This window comes from Chelmon rostratus, chromosome 13 (assembly GCF_017976325.1).
Source record: "Chelmon rostratus isolate fCheRos1 chromosome 13, fCheRos1.pri, whole genome shotgun sequence".
NCBI classification, from domain to species: domain Eukaryota; kingdom Metazoa; phylum Chordata; class Actinopteri; order Chaetodontiformes; family Chaetodontidae; genus Chelmon; species Chelmon rostratus.
Window position 1 is genome coordinate 10992250 of NC_055670.1, and position 19993 is coordinate 11012242.

Genomic DNA, 19993 nt, shown 5'->3' on the forward strand with positions numbered 1-19993 from the left:
AAAAAAACAACAAATAAAAGTAGGATTAAAATAAAAACTGGATCAGATATGGTGTCCTTACTCAACTTATATCCTCAAAATGGATGGACTCAGCTCAGTATCAGGAGCGAAAAAGAGGAGATCCCTATTTTTGACTGAGCCTATGTTATGAACAATGTTAACAACCTCCAAAAGATGCTCTGTCTTAGGGGCCTCTTGACCCTTTAGGCCCCTGGTAGGTCACTTTGGTTAGTGTTGTTGTCACATTTACAAGGTAGAATATGTTGGTAAGGTAATAAACGAAAAGGACTAAATTGCTGTATTTTCACATATTGGCCACATGATGGCACTGTAGGCTATGTTTCATAAAATTTAAGATTCTTTATTGTCATTGAGCATGACATGTCAATGAAATTTGCATTGCAACCCCCATGTTAGAAACAAGATAATAAGAAAGATAAGAAAGATTAGAAGAATAAAATTAAGATAACTAGAATAAAATAAACCAACATGCAATAAAAATATTCGTAAATGCAATTAAAAATATACCAGAAATGAAAATATACTAAGACAATAAAAATATACTAAAATGCATTCATATCCAGCATTTTTCATAAAGACAAACAAAGCAAAAAAAAAACCTTTACATCTGCATGTGTGTACCTTTTTCATGCCCTAATGTACACCACAATTGCATGTTTGTGGTGGTGTGTAAATGAGCTAACCCTAAAGGTGGCCTGCAGATGTTCCTTTTATGTTGTATGTCCAGAGTAAGATATATTAACCGGCTAAAAGCCTAGAGCAGCACACACCAAATACCTCAAACGTGTAGCAGAAAGTGTGAAACATACTTGCGAGTACATCATGCAGCGTTACAACAAATCAGCCTGGAATCCTGCAGCTCAATACGCCACAAAACATGAAAACATACCTCCCAGCAAAACACATGATCCCCTCCCATCACAACAGAGAGAATCCAGCCAGAGGCTCGACACGGAGCACAATGAAGACAACAAACTAGTGCGGTGATGGCGGAACAAACAGAGAAGCCACAGAGATGAAAAGAGGAGGCCTCAGAAACACCAGAATGCCTCACATTTTTAAATGTGAACAATGCATGTTGTGGTTGGACGAATCCTGCGCCTGCCGAGCCTCAGAACTCAAATCAGTCTCAATTAGTGAGAAAAAGGAGAGATAATGTGAAGAAGTATAGCTGACAAAGCATATCCATATGTCTCACTTATGTGGCGTGCTTTCATGCATGTGCGCCTATGTGTTATTATGTAGCGGTTGTTCATTAACCCCCTCCCATCCTCACAGTGGCTGGATAAATGGGACTTAGGATGGATTTTGGTCCCAGATGTGTGCCAGCTCATGTCTGCCTTTGATGTTCCATCGCTGGGTTTTTTTTTTTTTTAACTTTACAGGGCAACATTCGTGAGCGGGCTCGACCGCAGGCAACCGTTGCTTCAGAGGAACGTAATGTAAAGGGAAACAGAGCTGGAAGGCTGTAACAGTAGAGTGAGAGCATCACTCAGCCACATCTGCTTTATGTGGTATGAGGACATCAGGAGTGGCACATCATTTTTAAACATCTTGCACACAGACAGAGACGAATGCTCTCAAATATCCACACGGTTACTGTATCGATGACACACAGACAACATATGTTCGGCCTCTTTCTGGTTAGGCTATAATGGGAAGAGTGCACATTGCCTTGAAATAGAAGATCTACGTGTGAGCGTAAGTTTATCCTGTGTCTAAAACAGGCTAAATCTGCAGCTGGTTTCACTGATAAACCTACATATTCTTGGCTTGTGGTGGTGCATAAATTTCCCTCCCTGCTTAAAAATGATGTCCTGGTTCAGCAAAAGCTACGTAGCTATGTGGAGGAGGGTCCTGAGAGACAGCCACCAATGGCAGCTGATTGATTGATGACCTTGATTGCTGATGGACAGCACCTGAGAGAGTGCAGAAGCGGCTTGCTGTATAAAACAGCACCTTGAGTGTGGCCTCAGGATGAGCAGTGCTTTCCATCAACAGACCAGCTACTTGTAAAACTCATCATTTACAGTTGACATCTGGCAACAGGATGGGTGAGGCTTCTTCTCTGTGTTTGACCACATTCATGCTCTGATTAAGGTTGGGTTGTGGTGGAGTTTCTGATCTGACGTGTGCCTATTTCTCTTTTTTTGTGCTTCCTGGTTTTGCAGTAAAGAAAGTGTTGATTGTGTATGCTCATCAGAGCGCTGGCTCATTCAACGCCGCAGCCAAAGATGCTGCTGTGGAAGCTTTAACAGCTCAGGGCTGCACAGTGGAAGTATCTGACCTCTACGGCATGAACTTTAAAGCCACTGCCACTGCCGAGGACATAGTTGGTATATAATTTTTGCTGGTTTTAAAAAGTCTTGCTTTTGAATGCAGGGTGGGTGCATTCCTTCAACTACAGGAAATGATTTTGTCTCTGCAGGGGGAGTTAAAAATGCTGATCACTTCCGTTATGCAGAGGAGACAAAACTGGCGTGGGAGGCAGGCAAACTGTCTGCTGATATCACTGAAGAACAACGCAAACTCACTGAGGCAGACCTCATTATCTTTCAGGTAGCACCTTGAGTGACAGTAATGGGTTTGTGTTGAAGCCTCTGCATTGAATTAACTTTAAACCCTCTGTCTCAGTTCCCCATGTACTGGTTCACTGTGCCTGCGATCATGAAGGGCTGGATTGACCGGGTGCTCACACTGGGCTATGCCTTCTCACAAGAGAAGCGATACAGCCAGGGTGTCTTCAAGGTAAGGGATCAAATCAGGAGGTTTGCATTGCTAGTCTAAGGTGGTTTTTTGCTCCTATGAACCGTTTGCTTTCTGCACAGGACAAGAAAGCCATGCTGTCCTTCACCACTGGGTCTCATGAATCCATGTTCAGTTCAAATGGCATTAATGGAGACATGAATGTCACACTGTGGCCACTGCAGGTACTGACTCACCTGTTGCCAACAGTGACAAATCAAACCATTCAAGTGACCAGAAAAACACTTTCTCTCTCTCTCTCTGCAGAATGGCATCCTGCACTACTGTGGCTTCCAGGTTCTGGCCCCTCAGATCTTCTGGGCTCCATCTCACATTTCCCCTGAGGCACGCAACACCATGCTGGAGGGCTGGCGTACAAGGCTGCAAGGCCTGCTGGGAGAGGAACCGCTTTCCTTCACTCCCATGGACTGCTTCGATAAGGAGAAGGGCTTCCAGCTGAAGCCTGAGGTCTGTGAGAAACATGCCACCAAGGAGTTCGGACTGACGGTGGGGATCCACCTGGGCAAGCCACTGCCACCCAACAGCCAGATGAAAGCTGGAGTCTGAAGACGGTGGGGTGGGGGGTTCAGTGTCAGGCCTGTCTTTAATTGTATGAAATAAAAGCTGACTAAAATATGACTGAGTACTTGATGCATGTATGGTCTAGGTAATTGAATCCATGAAGGGTTGGGGTCTTGTATTGGGTTTTGCATATAAGGGGTACAGCCAAGGAATCTTGATGGTACAAGATGACAGTCTGGGTGGTTGGAAGGATTTCAATCTTAGTCTGGTGTAAGGGTTTAAAACTGCATTTGACTTGTACAGCTTTAATGGAGACATGCAGTAAATGCTGCTGTGGTAACTGCAGGTATTTTATAGACTATTTTTGGAACAAATGGTAAGCACTGAGCCATCTAGTCCTTCTTTAAGCTTCTGCTGGAATCTTAAAGATTTCACTGTATAATATACTAAATGAGAACTAATGTTCAGAGGCTTCTTTCACGTTAATACTTCTACCAGAGTTGTCGGGTCTTCTCAATTTTGTAATGTCCTGGTATCAAACATTTGGTACTGGAACACTTAAGTGCAGATGGCTGCCCACCCAGGGACTGGTTCTGCTTGAGGTTTCTGCCTGAGTTTTTCCTCACTGTTGCCAAGTGCTTGCTCATGATGGAATTGTTTGGTTTCTGTAGGTAGAATATGGTCTGCACCAGCTCAATATATGGAAAGTGTCCTGAGACAACTTCGGTTGTGATTTAGCACTATAAAAAATGAACTTAATCTGTCAACATATTGGCTCTTAACCCCATCTGAGTTTGAGCAAACCCTCCCTTTGTGGAAATTCCTGTGTTTTTCACCACATTAGTCTTTAGAACTTTTTCAAATGGCCTCATTGGTCTCTTGTAACACTTCTGGTATCCTGATTCTGACCTCTCAGATCTGCTTGGCCTCTTGGGAGACACAGCCCTCCTCTTTACTCTCTGACTGCTTTGATGGGGAGGAGGGTTTCCAATTGAAGTCTGCCATGCATCTGAAACATGCTTAACAAGGAGTTTGTTCAGACAGTAGGAACCCACCTGGGGAAACCACTCCTACACAGCAGCCAGATCAAAGCCTGAGGGTAGTGATGAGCACTGCTCTTTTGGCTCTGCAAGCCCAATAAAGCTTCATCTCTTGCTGATTCTTGTGGAAACTTTGACTTGAATGTTTGGGTGAGCTAAGTTGCTTGGACTTTGTTTTGAACTGGTTATTTTGAACAAGTCAAACAGTTGCCTCAGTGCCCTCAAAGAGAAGCTGAAGTGCTCTGTACACTGTATACAGACATGCTGACGACCAAAAGAGTCTGCTTGCGAGCGGGTTTGTGGCTCTGCAGGCACACAAGTGGCCGAGCGCTTTTCCCAGAGAAGCAGCTTTTGTTTGGGTATGGAGGAAATGAGATGGGGGTGGGGTGGAGGGGGCGCACTTAAGGAAATGGCCTTGCACTGTGCTGTCCAGACCGCGGTCTGTGACATGTAGGGACTCGATGGTGTACACATTTCACAGCTGAGGCCTCACAAAGTCATTGTGTGTTTGTTTGTGTTGAGTCAGGTCCAGCTTCATAATCACCTGTTTCTGCAGAAAGGACGCTTTCAGGTCATTTCTTTCACTTACTGTCAGAAACAGAAGAAATTCAGTCAGTTATCCAATTATCAAATGAAGAAATCTTATTTTTGTTGTTTAATATTGTGCGAAGCCTTGAGGCTTCTCAGCTAAACACTTTCTTCCCACATTGCAGATGACAGTGTGGTTAATAATGTCTTGAGAGTTAAGTGTTTGTACCATGTGAATCATTATGCACTAATTTGCCTCATCCTTATAATTAAAGTGCACCCACTCTCCATCAGATCTAAACAGTAACAACAACAAGTCCTACTATTGTCAGTTTGAACTTTCCTTTTTCTGTGTGCATCATTGTCCCAGGCAGAAAACCACAGTGTTTGAGCTAGAATCGCTGGGTTTGGGGGCATTGAGTGTTTATGTATCACAGTCTGTGATCTGGTGTCCATCCTGCTCTCCCATTGTCCATCCCAGTTCTCCCACCCGGGCAGCAGGGAAGGCCATTTTTGGCCGCTTCAATGGGAGGAAGTGGGCACCGTCTTATACCAGGCACGGAAAAAGAGTCTCCGGAAAAGCAGTCCTGCTTTACTGAAAGCTTAAATACAACAGCAATAAACAAATAGCACTACACATGGTCAGACGGAGCCTGAGCGTTGAGTGGAAAAGCAACCTTTTCACCAAACACACTGTGGCGCGTGGAGATTTTAACATCGAGCTAGGATTGTGTTAAAGGAATAGTCTGGCAGGCACTTTCTTGCTGAGAGTCGAGGTGATTGCACACAGGGGGTGGTTACTGCTGACACAACAATGATGATTGACACAGATTGATAAAATTCTTGATACAAAATCGATCTAACAGCTTCCCGCTTATTTACATGTTATAAATTAAAACTCACTTCTGTAGAATGTGTGAAAACGACATGTTGTGGGTTGTTTTGGGGGGGTTTATGTGCTGCTCCATCCTTTCTCCAACTAAAATAACTGCCTGCAGTCTCTGGTGGTTGTCTGGCAACTGCTCCCACGGATTAAAACAATGAGATATAACATGTTAATTAGTGAGCTTAAGGGGTGCTGGTAAGGGGGATTTTGTTGTTGGACAGAACTAAGCTAGCTGTTCCCCCTTGTTTCCAGTCTCCACGCAAAGCTAAGCTATTATACACACAGTCTGTTAGCAGCGTCTTAATATTTACAAGCATGGTGAAGTGGTGGATTGATCTTCTCATGTAGCTCTTGGCAAGAAAGCAAATCAGTGTATCTCCCAAAATGTCAAACTATTCCTTACAAGGATTGTAATAAAGTTCAAAATGTGCACATAACAAAAAATATTTACATAAATACATGATTCCTTAAAACTTAGGTGAGATTTGAGTGATAAACTGGAGCCAGATGTGATTGATTGTTCTTCGTTGACTTTCGGGTGTTTTGATTAGGCCTTAAATGGGTCCCTGTGCTTGCACCAGATGTCACAGGGTTAACAACAGGCCAGCCATTAAACACTATGACCCAAAACAGAGAGAGAGAGAGAGAGAGAGAGAGAGAGAGAGAGAGAGAGAGAGAGAGAGAGGAGAAAAAGAGGTCAGCTCAGAAATGAGGGAAATTATTTATATCAACCATCCTCTCCCTCTTTCAGGGGCTACATTACATTCCAATCAATTATAACTCAACAAAAACCACAGCTTGTTGAACTTTGTCTGTGTGTGTGTGTCCGTGAGGAAAGTGAGGCGCAGTCCCGGCCAGTTATATTAAGATTGGCAGCAGGAAAGGTTTTTTTAATGAAGAACTACACCGGCATTTCCCTTTATGCTTTGACTGAAGGTCTAACTGCCCCCTTTACCTTCACATCACAGAGTGTCCATTGTGCGTTCCCCGTGATTATGAAAGCGAGGAATTCACCCTGACATCTGAGCACAATCATCCCCCAAACTACACCAATCACAGCAGCCTCTTAAAGCAAGCTTTTCTCGCAGCGCACAGATCAGTTCCCACAGTGCTCGTTAAAAAGAAAAATTATGAGATTGATAGTCCAACACAACACGTATTTATGTTTCTCTTTCTCAAACATGCGACATTGTTGAAATAGTGTTGGTTCAGGGAATAGCTTCCTGGTATGTGAGACAAAGTATTTCAGAATGATCTGCCTTTGGCATGACAGGAGATAATAAAGTATTTTTATGGTTTTATTTTCTCATAAATTCAAGGCATAAACTGCCTACATATCTGAAAATGCAGGTGTGTGTGTGCATGTGTGTCTTTGCGTCAAAGATAATTCTCTTAGGTCCGGTGCTTGTGATCCCAGCCTGAGCAGCTGGTTAGAAAAATGATAAAAAGGGTCGACGACGGCAGCTGTGGAGGAACGAGACCACAAACAGAGCCGAGGAGCTCGATACAAGGTCCAAAAAAGGAGAGAACAACATGAGTGAAAAAATAATAACAATCACTGCCTCCTTCCTCTTTTCATGAACTTCTGCAGGATGTGTCTTTCATGCCCTGCTCTTTTCATCCTCATCTCCATCCTTCTTTTGTGTCAGTCTTCTCCTCTCACCAGTGTGAAAATACACAGGAAACTTTTACCACAATGGGACTTTTCACACATCTTTTGCTCATTAGGGATTTGAATGTTCACTGGAGGCGTAGTCCTCGGGGGAACTGACTGCGTTTTTTACCACATATAAACAAGCACTCTCACAAATCAGGCTCCTGACGTGCACTTCACTCAGCTCGGCTGGCAGTGATGGGGCCCAGGCAGGCCTGCGCTGTGCAACTCTGAAACTCTTACACGGAAGGCCTGCCATCGTGGTTTTGATGAATGGACGGACATCGGGCTATTGGCCTCCGCGCAGGCTCTGATGTATGGAGTGCCTGGTGCTGGGAGGCTGATGTGAGGCAGCAAAGCTGTTTTGTATTTACAGGCCGAGGTTTGAGTGCGGCCGGTTTCGGGGAAGGCTTTTGGTGGTGTGGGGCGTCAGAGTGACAGGGTTAAGACTGCAGTCAGCCATTATGGTCCTCTCTAAATCCTTTTCGATATTGTAATGAGAAGCAGATTTCTACTATCTCCACTACAGCCTGCAGAGTGATGGGAGAAACAGACACATGGGGGACACAGTCCATCCTGCCCCTCACTCCTGTTTGAGCCCATTGCTCCAATGCTGACTCCCCTTTATTTTTTATCTCTGATTCAGTCTCTTTTCTGGCTTTCATTTGGAGCATCTCGCTTGGATATTTATCCTACTGTCACACGTTGGGATAAACAATGAAAACCTATAATGGCCTCATATGTTTTTGTCTGTGAGTAATGGATTTAACTGAAGCTACGGCTTACAGATGACACTATGAAGGAAGACTAGATGAATGGGAGTGCTCGTACCCCTCGCTAGGAGCTCCAGGCGCACAGGGCTCAACTCCAGATGCTGGCTGGGCTGCCACATCCTGATCCCCCTGCAGTGCTGTGTTCGCTTGAGTGTATACGATCGGTTTGGGGGGTTGGGGGGGCATGAATGGGAACCACCTGGGACAGCAATAAATGGCTTGAGGTAATGTTCCATCCCATGTTCCTGTGATGATTTTGATCAATGATTTTGTGCCTTGGGGTCATTTTTAAAAGACATGATATTTACAGAGTATCACCATTTAGATCTTTCTCCATTAAAGGGATTCAGGCTTCATTCCGCTTACATGTTTATCTACATTATTTATTCTTCATCTTGTTTGAGTGCTGTGGAGTCGTGTTTGTATCCAATAAACTGTGCAGTGCTTGGTTTCCCCTCCGTGCTCACGCTCTTGTAACGCTCCACATTTCTTGTTTGCAGTTGGAACATGGCTTTGTTAATGTTAGATCAGCCTGTTTACCGTCGACGCAACTTAAAAGTTCTAACTCGAGTTAAGCCATGAACTTGAGTCCCAGCGACAGTGTCAACACTGAGGGTTGCATGCACAGCCACAGGCTGGCAAGGCAACACCTACAAGTAATGTAGCCGGTGAGGCTATTGCTGCAGGCTTCTCCAAAACACCAGCGCATTCCAGCAGTGCTGATGGTCCATTTTTCATTTAGCATGACAGGACAATGGGGGTGAAAGTTAGCCACCTTATCTGTGAACTCTGTGTCAGCAGCATGGAAAGGCAACCTGTTGTGAAGCACACATCGGGATTGTTGAGATAGGATTACTGTATTCGAGCTGCAGCCCCCCAGGGAACACAGTGAGATGGACACCTTCTCAGGCAGCTTATGGACAGATGCTGTCATTCACTAATCCATGCTGGACACTTACTGTCCCCTGGAGCAAGACATTTCTTCAGCTTTTACCCATCTTCTGCATGATCCCAACGACCTGGCATATATTAATGAACAAGGCTTGTGTGCGCAAGAGTGCTGGAAGGGAGGGGGTGAAAAGAAACCTGTAAGGCTTGGGGAAAGCAGAACTCGCCCTTTGTTTGAGTTTCTGCTGCGTGCGGAGATGATAGACAAAGTCAATGGGCTGTACGAGCCACAGCCGGTCATGGTCAACAGCTAAGCATGAAGGCACTGACAGATTCGGTGAGGTCAGAGAAAGAGAGAGAGGGAAGAAAAGAGTCAAGACAGAGCTCTGAAAGGCAGCGAGAGGCAGAAAGGGTTACAGGCCAGATGTTAAAGCTGCAGATAACATGTATGTATGGATGATAAAGTATACAAGGTTAACGTTTTCTGTTGTGCAGTGATACAGCTCGACATCCACTTGATGGGTTGACTCAAATTTCTCCAAAAAATGTATCCTACTGACATTTGTGACACCCTGACTTTGCCTCTAGCGCCACCATTAGGTTGACTGTTTAGCTCTTTATACAAATACCCGGACAAATAGTGAATGAATTTCTGTGAAACGGGGTGCATGCATTCATGGTCTCTGAAGGATGAATAATAAATGTTGTGCAGAGACTTTAATTAGACTTTCACTGGTAGCTGCATAGAGCTGTGTGGTTTAACAGCACACACTCTGTACCGCACGCTGCAACATTCAATTAAAAATGGAAATAAACAGCGCTTAAGTGATTCAGCCAATGAAATGTCTATGCATGCAAACGATATAACTAAAAGGAAATGCATATATGCCATGACCACAATAAGAAAAAAACACATTTAGCTCCAACATTTTGATTTCCTGACTTTTCATCTCGTGCCAACATCTGGTCAAAGTTTCCCTTTGGTCAGTTCTTTGCTGTATTTAGTGCTGATTAGCAAATATTAGCATGCTAACATGGTGAATCAACACACTGAACCATGCTAAACTGCCTAACATCATCATTTTGTGCATGTTAGCATCCTGATGTTAGAATTTAGCTAAGTTTAGCCTCACAGAGCCACCAGCATGGCTGTGGACGATTTGGTAGTTATTAATAGTTTTGGTTCACTCTTGTCTCGCTCTCATCTGTGTCAAGCCACAGGCGGCATCTAAACAGCTCAATGTCGGCTACGCTACCTGCACAGCACCAAATGCCAGACTGACACAGTAAGCAACTAGATGATAGATATAGTGCAGCATTCAGCAGCTGAGGAGTCGGATATTTCCCTCAGGAGTTGGTACAGAGCAAAGAATGCAGATCTGAATAAGACTTATTTGCCAGGTGGCCAGAAACACCTCCAAATGAATGCTAGCGTTGTTCTGTGAGTGCTGGATGTATAAATAAAAAAAAAACAGTTTGCTAACAACTTCTTAATATAACCAGCCTAAAAAAATCAGGTTAAATACATATTTCTCATACCTGCTTAACACAAAGGCTCTTGGTATATTCTGTCTTTTTATTTTTTGCATGTTTGACATCTGAGCAGCTCTCAGGTTTCACTCATGTTCGTGGGCCGGTGCGAGGGATGCTTTGTCAACTTGAGGAATGCCTTGATTGCTACATTTCCCGACAGGGACGCACTCCTTCTGCCAAACACGCACCTGCACCAATATATCCCCGTGAAACACATAAGAGATCACCTCATCACAAGCTCGCAGAATATGAGCAATGACAAAACGCTGGCCCGAAAACACGGGACAAAGGCCAGTCAATCAAGCGGCTGCCAACCTCGTGTCCTTTGGATTTTAAACATGTCCATTGCTCCCTCGTGTTCACACACTCCTTCACAAGCTCCTTCCACTCCCCGCGAGCACTGCTTTCAGCTTCGCCCACACGGGCCCTCGTCCTCCTGAAGGATAATTGTACATGAATAAGTAATTAACAGAAAGATGAGTGAGGTTAGAAGAGCAGGAATGTGAGGGAGTAGGAAATGCAAGAGGGAGCCTCAGAGCAGGAGGTCGCCCATCGAAGGTAGAGATGTGGTTGACAATGGGTTCGAGAGGGACCCTCTGAATGCAGATTTGCACGAAAATAGATTGTGTCTGTCAGACCCCCCACTGTGATGCAGGACTACAAAAGAAACAGCAGTCATTAGCAATAACTCTCTCAATCTTTCTTCTGCTGTTTTCCTCCTCTTTTTTCTTCCACACCACCCATCCACCCTCCTCATTCTTTCTTACGTCACCACCACCCTGTCTCCCTCTTGCAGTCGCCTACCCTTTCCCATCTCCTAATCTCTTGATCTGTTTATCCTGTTTGTGAAAACGTGTACGAAGAACTGGGCCTTGTCTAAAATGCTTTCGGAGTAGCTGAAAGAAACCAGACTGTGTGAACGCACTCTCCAAAAAAACAAATGCAGGAAACGCACTCGTAATGGACCAGCAAACAAATAAAAGAGTGGAAGTTGTTTTGAGCACGAACACACAAAAAGCATAAAACTCTGCGTCTGAGCAATTTAGTCTTGCATCAGGTGAGCTTAAAGACAGCCACCTTATGAATTTAAGTCCAATGTTCATTTAATTTTAGCTCTGTTTTTGGTCTCCGCCTGCCTCTGAGGGAAATATCTGATATATCTTCAGTAAGGCTGCATGAACAAAGTAACTTTATGATATTAAGTGAAAATTAACATAACAGATTGGCACAAAGTATTAGGAGTGAAGAAAATATGCCAAGATCTTTGCAATGTAACTCAATTTAATTTAGTTTAATTCTGCCCTGTGCGTGAAATGCTATTTGGTGTTTCCTTATTGCTGCATGTTCCTGCGCTTGTTGCTGAGCTGCATCACTTAGCAAGTAATCGTCTCCCATGCTCTTCCGCTTACATTTTGAAGCCAAAATCTTTCTAGCAGAAGGTACACGGTAGCAAGACGGCCTTTTCTCAGACAACACACACACTCACACGCACTCAAACACACACATCTGTGGTTCCCAGTCTGGCCTCCCTGTGAATGGGGACTGCAGAACAGAGGTTGGCAGCAGTCTGCATGGCTACGGATGCTTATCAAAAGCCTTACAAATCCCCCCTGATGCTTCTGATATGGAGGACAATGGGTATGCGTGCGTAGTGGGAGCTTTCTTTAAAGCCTCATTGAAACTGACTTCACTACTCCGCTCTTTAATGAGGTCAGAGTAGCTTGCTGGCCATATTTCATCACTGAATACTGGTCGCACAGTCATAATAAACCTCAGACGGGTGACCTGTACGAGTCGGCGATATCTTTTTCCTAAGCAAACATGCCGGACATACTGTACCAGGTTATGTCAACACTTCAATCACTGGGCATGACATCAAAAGAATTACTTTCACGTATGAGCTCCATCAAAAAAAATATCATCATGATGTGAGAATCCAAACACCACTAATGTGTATACTCTTATAATTTCCACAGTTTCTTCTGTATGATTGTGTCTTTGTATTGAACTTGGGGTTAATTGCCCTGCTGAGAGCAGCTGTGAGGCCACCAGAGTTGCAGGTGAGCCTTCAGCAGCTTTCAGTAAACACATGAGCCTCCCACACGGCTTTGTGCCGCTTCCAAAGGATGTGCCTGAACTGAGAGTGAATACGGCTCAAACAACAATGAAACAACAAGGCTTCTGCAGCTGATGTTGCTGTTCAGAGTTTCAGGAAAAAACATTGTATTAATTGCAAAAATAAGAACAATAAACCCTTTGCACCTTTATTTGATCGTTGAAAACAATGTGAATAACAGAAACTGGCATCAGACTGAGATCATGAATACAGTCTTTGGTGTTCGTTACTCAGAATGTGTTTTCAGTTACCTCTGTGGGACTGGACGTTGGGTTTAACCTGTTTGTTGGTTTTGGGTGGAAGGAGTAGACAACAGATGTGGTTTACCGACTGTCTGCAGCTCTGGTTTCATATTTAGGTAATTGGGGCGGGGCGCTGCAGGGAGCACAAGGAGGTGCCCTTGTGCTGTGGTTTCATGTGGTTTATGCTTATTGTGCATAATGTCTATTATACATTGACCCCACATATTGTCATTTAAAGGTTGGCATTATTTTATAGCAGTCACTAAATCATGATAAAAACCCAGTGGAATTTAAAAAACTTTGAGATTTGATGTAAGTTTTTATAAAATACATAACATTACAGGGTTTTTTTCTACATGGTCCAGCCTCTTTTCTGCTGATTTCATATGTTGTATAATGATAATAATAATATAGAATAAAATGCTATATACTATTGAAAACTGGGTTATACTTCACAGGAAAGATGTGGTCGAGGAAGTTGTAAACATGCCATTTAAAAACATAGAAAACATAAACTACAGTTTAATGCTGAATGTTGTACAGGATGTCTGTTACAGAACATGTGTGCAGCATTAAGCAGGTGGCTTCAAAACGAGCAGTTTCTTCAGTTTACATGTCCCCTACAGCATTTTTGCATTTTTCTTACATGATAGCCACGTTCCTGCTTAATGCTGACTGTTGCATAACATTTATTATGTAGGCATATTATTTTGAATATGTGTAGCATCTAAACAGGTTTAAGTGCTTTTTAAAAAGCTTTGGGTTTTTAAGCGAATTGTACAATTTATTAGGTTTGCATACTATGCGATATTATTGCATTGTCTTTCTTTCATATATTAGACGCATTGTATAATAAAATGATAACACTACCACAGAACCAAAGAGTGCATGCCACGTTATAGACATGTGCATGCCATCGGCAAACTTGCATGAAGTCACACATTGATATGAAAATGTTATGTTATGACTTTACTATGTGGTGCGCCGTAAGCAGGGTATTCCGCGTGCTCGTTCCCTCCTCTTGGCCGAAACTCGGCGGGCTGCTACTGCTGCCTGAGCGCCTGAGGCCACGCCATGTCAATACGCACAACTGTTAGGACCAGCCTTAGAGGCGTAGCTCTTCCGAGTATCCGCAAGTGCGGAGCGAGGAACAGGCTCAGATTCATTTCAGGAGGGCAGCGCTCACAAGTGTCCCTGCTGAGGAGTAGAAGTTATCCCTCAGCGCCAAAACTGAACGAAAACAGCCAGCTCTCTGAAAGACGAGGCTTCCAGCGAGGGAGGAGGAATCTCAAACAGGTAAGCTGCTTAGAGGAGCTCGTGCGGGGAAGGACACGGGTGTGCGCAGGTAGTTTGTCGCCTTTCTACACTTAAACACTTAAAGCCCCGGAGATGCTCGATGAGCGCAGAGGCCGTTTCGTTCTGCATATGTGAAATAATTACTTTAAAGCATTTAACAACTTTATTAACTATTATTATTACAGCTAGCAGATCACATTCTCAGCATTGTTAATGACACAGAACGTTTTTATAGACGTTTGTCAGTAACATTTTAGTGATTTTCTTAACTTCTCCATCTCCTCAGCGGGTCTCTGCGCCGATTATTTGCCACCTTGTTCAAACACAGAGTCAGGATACTGTATACCAAGCTGGTATCTGATAAGAGAAGTTTGTTTCCAGCCTGATAGAAATCAACAATGACAACAATGACACGGTGTTTGTTTGCAGTCAGCAGCAGTCTGAGCTCTTTCGCTTACTTTTGTGCGTAATGACGCACAGGGCGATACTTTTAGTGGTAATCTGCGCGGAAGCCCGTGTGAAAAAGTACAGTTTTTTTTTTTAATCTCAAACTGAAGCGTGTGAATAGAGACTGACAGGAGAAACTTCTGACAGACAAGCTGCACCTGCGCCATTCTTCTTGGCGGCATTAGCACATGAAAATGGTCTTCAATCGCTTTTATATTGTGTGTATTGAGTAACAAAAGACGTTTTCAGCTAATTTGTAACTGGATGCTGGCGGGATGAAAAGGGGGAGAAGCAGAGAGAGTGAGACAGAGAGAGAGAGAGAGAGAGATGGGCTACTTGTGCTGTTATCTGATGATGTGGGTGTTAAAAGGGTAATTAGCTTGATGCTCGTGGGGCTACCTGGCACCTTCAGGTATTTTCCATAGAATATAAAGGAATTAGACAGAGACCATTGTGAGGCTTATCTCACTTTAGAAAAGCCCTCTATTAGAAGGCATTGCACTCTCCAGTGTCTCAAAAGAATTGAAAGGAAAATGTCAGATTTCTTCAAACTGCTTTATCACAGCTTGTGATGGAAGGAGTATTTAGATCCATGACGGAGTAGAAGTAACAATGACAAAAAGCTCCTGTTAATAGTTAGAGAGACCAGTTGGGAATGTTAATCAAGTAACTGCAAAATCAACACTGATGCAAACATCATATGTAGAAATCTTTATAATATTTCCATAATGCAGTTCAGCTCAATAATGTGCAACATTGCCTATAACAACATAGCCCACCCACCTGCGTGTTATATTATTTTTATGATCTTTAATTATTTCTGGTGCATTAACATGTAAAAAGCATGTTGATGTTGCAGCCGGCCAAGATAGAGCTTATTTTATCTACTTTGCAGAGGTGGTTATTGGGTATTTTAATCTGTTAAGAATTTATAGTGTTGTACAAGCTGATCATGTGTTTTTGATGTATAAAGTATGAAGCTGCAGAGTAACCAGTAACTGTACCAGTCAGATAAATGTTGTGGATTGAAAAGTACAGGATTTGCCCCTGAAATGAGCTGAACTAGAAGCATAAAGTAGTATACAGTGGAAATACAAAAGTAAACTGATGACAGATAACAAAGGCAGACCTAACACACACATGACAGCTGCACATCTTAATAGGTTCCAGGTGTCCTTGAATATACTTATTTTCACTTTTCTTTTTCTTTCATCGTCCTCCGTGACTTGGTGCCAATTATCCCATGGTGCGGCACAAGTCTCCCACACAGACAGATGTCTGCCACGGTCACATTTCACTGCTCTCCGGCGTGCTGTGTTGCCCAGTGGTCAGTGACCCTCTTTTTAACCTTGGCCGGACCATTTCGCAGGCGTCAAGCCTCCCGCTGATCCCTGCACACAATTCACTCTGTGGGCGTACGAGTCAGTCAGGGGCAACAGCAGGGTTAAGCCACTCGTGTTCTGGTTTTGATCTATTACCTTTCACCTTTGATCTCTCACACTGCGGCAGGCTGCCAGTTATGGGAGCTGAGAGAGACATCACAGCAAATGTGCAGTGTGAAAATTTCCCTGGCGTTTAGGCTCAAAAGAATCAACTACTGCTCTAGAATAACGTCTCTGTGATCTCATATATTGCTGCAGTCACCTTAGTCGTGGAAATTGTGTGCATGTGTTCCTGTGTTATAAGATTCAGATGTTGTGAAATGACGTATTCAAGGTTATGAGCAGCCGGTCTTTGATCACCTGGGTGGCGACAGCTCCTCACTCACCCTCTCTTTCAGGAGCAGAAGAGAAACATTTTTTTTTTTTTTTTACTATAACAAGCATGTTAAGGGAAAACATTCTTTAAAATGGCATCAGATTTCCCACCCTGACCAATGCTTTATCTTGGAATGCCCGGAACGCTCCGGAAATACACCCTGTTTGGATTTCTGGATCCCACTTCCTTATGTCTAATCTGCGCTCCGTGCAAGTGGAGCTAATGTAAACATTTATTGTAGTGCCCCCTGACTGCACATCAATCACAGAGAAGTCTACGTTTGTGACAGGGCAACAAAGAGCCTCTATTAATTCATGAAAGCTGGGTTTTAACAAGTTAACCACATTAAGATTCTTCAGGATCTGGTGGCGAACCACAAGTGGCTTTATGTTTTATTAGCTCATGCCGTTGGGGTCCACAGGGGTAAAATAAGCCATGCTTTATGTAACATGAAATTGCTTCTTAAATATGATACCAGAAGGTTAAGTGAAAAAACTGGTTGCATTTAGCTGCTGGATCTTTAATCAGTAAAATGTATGCTGCATGAAATGATGAGTTTATGTCTTGTTTTTACAGGATCCCAGTCAGAGGTGGTGTGTTTCCTCGCAGCGGTCTGTCTCTCCCAGCATTGAAAATGAGTCTGAGCACCAGTGAGCTGGAGGACCTGTTCGAGTGGTTTGGGGACCCCAACGTCTCGGACACCTTCAGCAACATATCGAGTGTGGATACAATGGTGTGTGCCACAGCGTTCAACCGCAGCGCTCTGCTCTACTCCATGTGCGTCCTCTACTCTTTCATCTTCATTGTCGGCCTGGCTGCCAACGCGCTGGTCCTCTGGGTAAACATCCGTGCGCAAAGAGACTCCACCCCTCGCCACGAGACACACATGTACATTGCCCACCTGGCGGTCGCAGACCTGTGCGTGTGCGCCACCCTGCCCGTGTGGGTGAGCTCGCTGGCCCAGCATGGCCACTGGCCCTTCGGCGAGGTGGCATGCAAACTCACCCACCTGCTGTTCTCCGTCAACCTCTTCAGCAGCATCTTCTTCCTGGCCTGCATGAGCGTGGACCGCTACCTAAGCGTGACGAAGCACGGAGACAACGCGGGAGGGGTGTGCAGGAAGCTAATCCGCCGTGGAGCTTGTGTAGGGGTGTGGCTTCTGGCTCTGATCGCCTCCCTGCCAGACACCTACTTTCTGCGTACTGTGAAGTCGACACATGGGGACACAATGCTGTGCAGGCCTGTGTACCCAGAGGAAAACCCCAGGGAGTGGATGGTGGGCGTGCAGCTGAGCTTCATCCTGCTGGGCTTTATTCTCCCTTTCCCTGTTATTGCAGTGTTCTACGCCCTGCTGGCCAGCGCTTTCACCCGCTCCTCTTCTTCCTCTTCATCGTCGTCCACAGTGGAGCAGGAGCGCCGCGTGAGCCGCAGGGTAATCCTGGCCTACATCGTGGTGTTTCTGGGCTGCTGGGGGCCCTACCACGGGGTCCTCCTGATTGATGCCTTGTCTCAGCTGGGCCTGGTGCCTCTGACCTGTGGCCTGGAGAACGTGATCTACGTGGCCTTACACCTCACCCAGTGTCTGTCCCTGCTCCACTGCTGTTTCAACCCCATCCTCTACAACTTCATCAACAGAAACTACCGCTATGACCTCATGAAGGCCTTCATCTTTAAATACTCCACGAGGACGGGCTTGGCACGCCTCATCGATGCTTCTAACATGTCTGAGACTGAGTACTCTGCTGTAGCAGTGGACAACCCACCACAGATCTGAAACTTACAAAACTCTTGAACACTGTTTCTAAATATAAATGGCTATAATGCAATGTAAACTTATGTTACAGCTGATTTGTCCTTATCTGAATGTGTCCACTGTCAGCATTAGAAAAAAAAAGCCAATCCAGCATCCTTTTTTCAGAAATCTGCTTGAGTCGTGTAGAGAAGCTTGAATACAGGCTAATATCAGCTGTGATGGACTGATTTTAAAGCACTTAGGAAGCAGTTTTATTGTAACAGCTGGTACTGAAATCACATCAATACTGTCACTCATCTGAAAAGCCAAAACAGTGACCACAAATGTGTAAAATCATCGCCTGTGCTGTGTATGTAGGATTGTGCTCTGTGTGTGTGTGTGTGTGTGTGTGTGAGCGTGCCATGTGCATAATCTGACGGGCATTGAATATTGAAAGTATCAGCAGAGTAATGTTAATCTTTCTGTATCGAGTTGTATTTATACTATCCTGTACATTTGGGCTGTTTCGCCTCTTCGCACGCTGACGTCTGCTCGGTGCTCCACGTCATGCCGTGCTGCCTCATCGTGTTAGTCGAGCCGCTGACTGGCTCGGTGTTTTAGTCCTGCTGCCTTGTTGTTAATCATAACCTCATGTCACATCCATTGACTCCTACAGACAAATAATTAATACAAATGATTTACATGTCAAATTAGTAACTTCTCACTTTTCTTTTGGCTCAGAATCTTTCTAAATATTGTCTGGAGGCTTCAGCTGGGACTACTGAGCTTGAGGAGCGGACAGATGTCGCTCCTGTCTCCTCTGCAAAGTACAGTATTACGTAATACACTGTACTGTCACTATGTTTTGCATCAGTGCTAATGACGGAAAGGATGCACGTGCGGTATAGTCCTGCCGTGTCAGCACACAGGACGCAGACGGCTCAAACTGCAGTGACCAAATGACATGAACGAATAGTTTTACAACTTTCATGTGGGCTGCGACTGCAGTGAGCAACAACCAAGTGTTTATTAGGGACCCAACAACAAGAGTGATGCGTGGGTGTGTGTCTGTGCCGCAGCCTGACACCAAAAGATGACGTTTTATGTGTGAGTTATACAGTTTACTCACTGTCTGTTGTAGGAAACAATGTGTTCTTCTGATATGTTGACGCAGAGCACATTGTGTCATGTGATTGGTTACACATGTATGCTTTTACACTGAAAGAATTTCATGTTGTGATTAGAAGAGAGTGGAGGCACGAACATGTGTCCACAAGAGCAGAGGCATTCCTTTGGTATTGTAATGTGTAACATGTGTTCTGTTATATATTAAATGCAAAGAAAATGTTTTGCCTCAGTGATTTCTTTGGTTCCTGTCATAATAATCTCCCAGTGTAATATCCCCCATGCCTCGAGATGGCTCAGATCATGTGTTTTGACTGAGAAGCTCTGATGGAACATGTTTCAGAGATGCTTTTGCTGCTCAATTTGAGCCATTGCATTTATACGCAACGAACCCATCCAGACTAAAACGTAACATCAGCCTGTGTGGTTCATGCCAGCTGTCATGCGCTGTACTCGAGGCACATCATGGTTCTGATATAAAATATGGTCTCGGCCTGACAGAGAATACACATTCTTCAATTACCAACTGTCTTTCAGACAGCAGAAGGAGAAAAAGATGTTATTCCTGCTGACTTCAAGACACAGTGTGATGTTTTCTTTTTGCTGTCTGGATCAGAATATAACGCTGGCTCCTCAAATGTACCGATACGCCCCCAACTTCTCAGGAGATCATGCAGGTGTCTTTGC

At 44.2% G+C, this 19993-nt stretch overlaps 2 protein-coding genes across 2 annotated transcripts; both read left to right on the plus strand.

Moving 5' to 3' along the window:
• Positions 1-2071: 2071 nt before the first annotated feature.
• Positions 2072-3336, plus strand: LOC121616322 (ribosyldihydronicotinamide dehydrogenase [quinone]-like). The gene is made up of 6 exons (XM_041951056.1): positions 2072-2075; positions 2193-2357; positions 2450-2580; positions 2656-2769; positions 2850-2951; positions 3034-3336. The coding sequence occupies exons 1-6, from the start codon at positions 2072-2074 to the stop codon at positions 3331-3333; spliced, it is 816 nt and encodes a 271-aa protein (XP_041806990.1). The 3' UTR covers positions 3334-3336.
• A 10751-nt stretch (positions 3337-14087) lies between these two features.
• Positions 14088-19528, plus strand: LOC121616107 (atypical chemokine receptor 3-like). The gene is made up of 2 exons (XM_041950741.1): positions 14088-14244; positions 17026-19528. The coding sequence occupies exon 2, from the start codon at positions 17084-17086 to the stop codon at positions 18221-18223; it is 1140 nt and encodes a 379-aa protein (XP_041806675.1). The 5' UTR covers positions 14088-14244; positions 17026-17083; the 3' UTR covers positions 18224-19528.
• Positions 19529-19993: the final 465 nt, after the last annotated feature.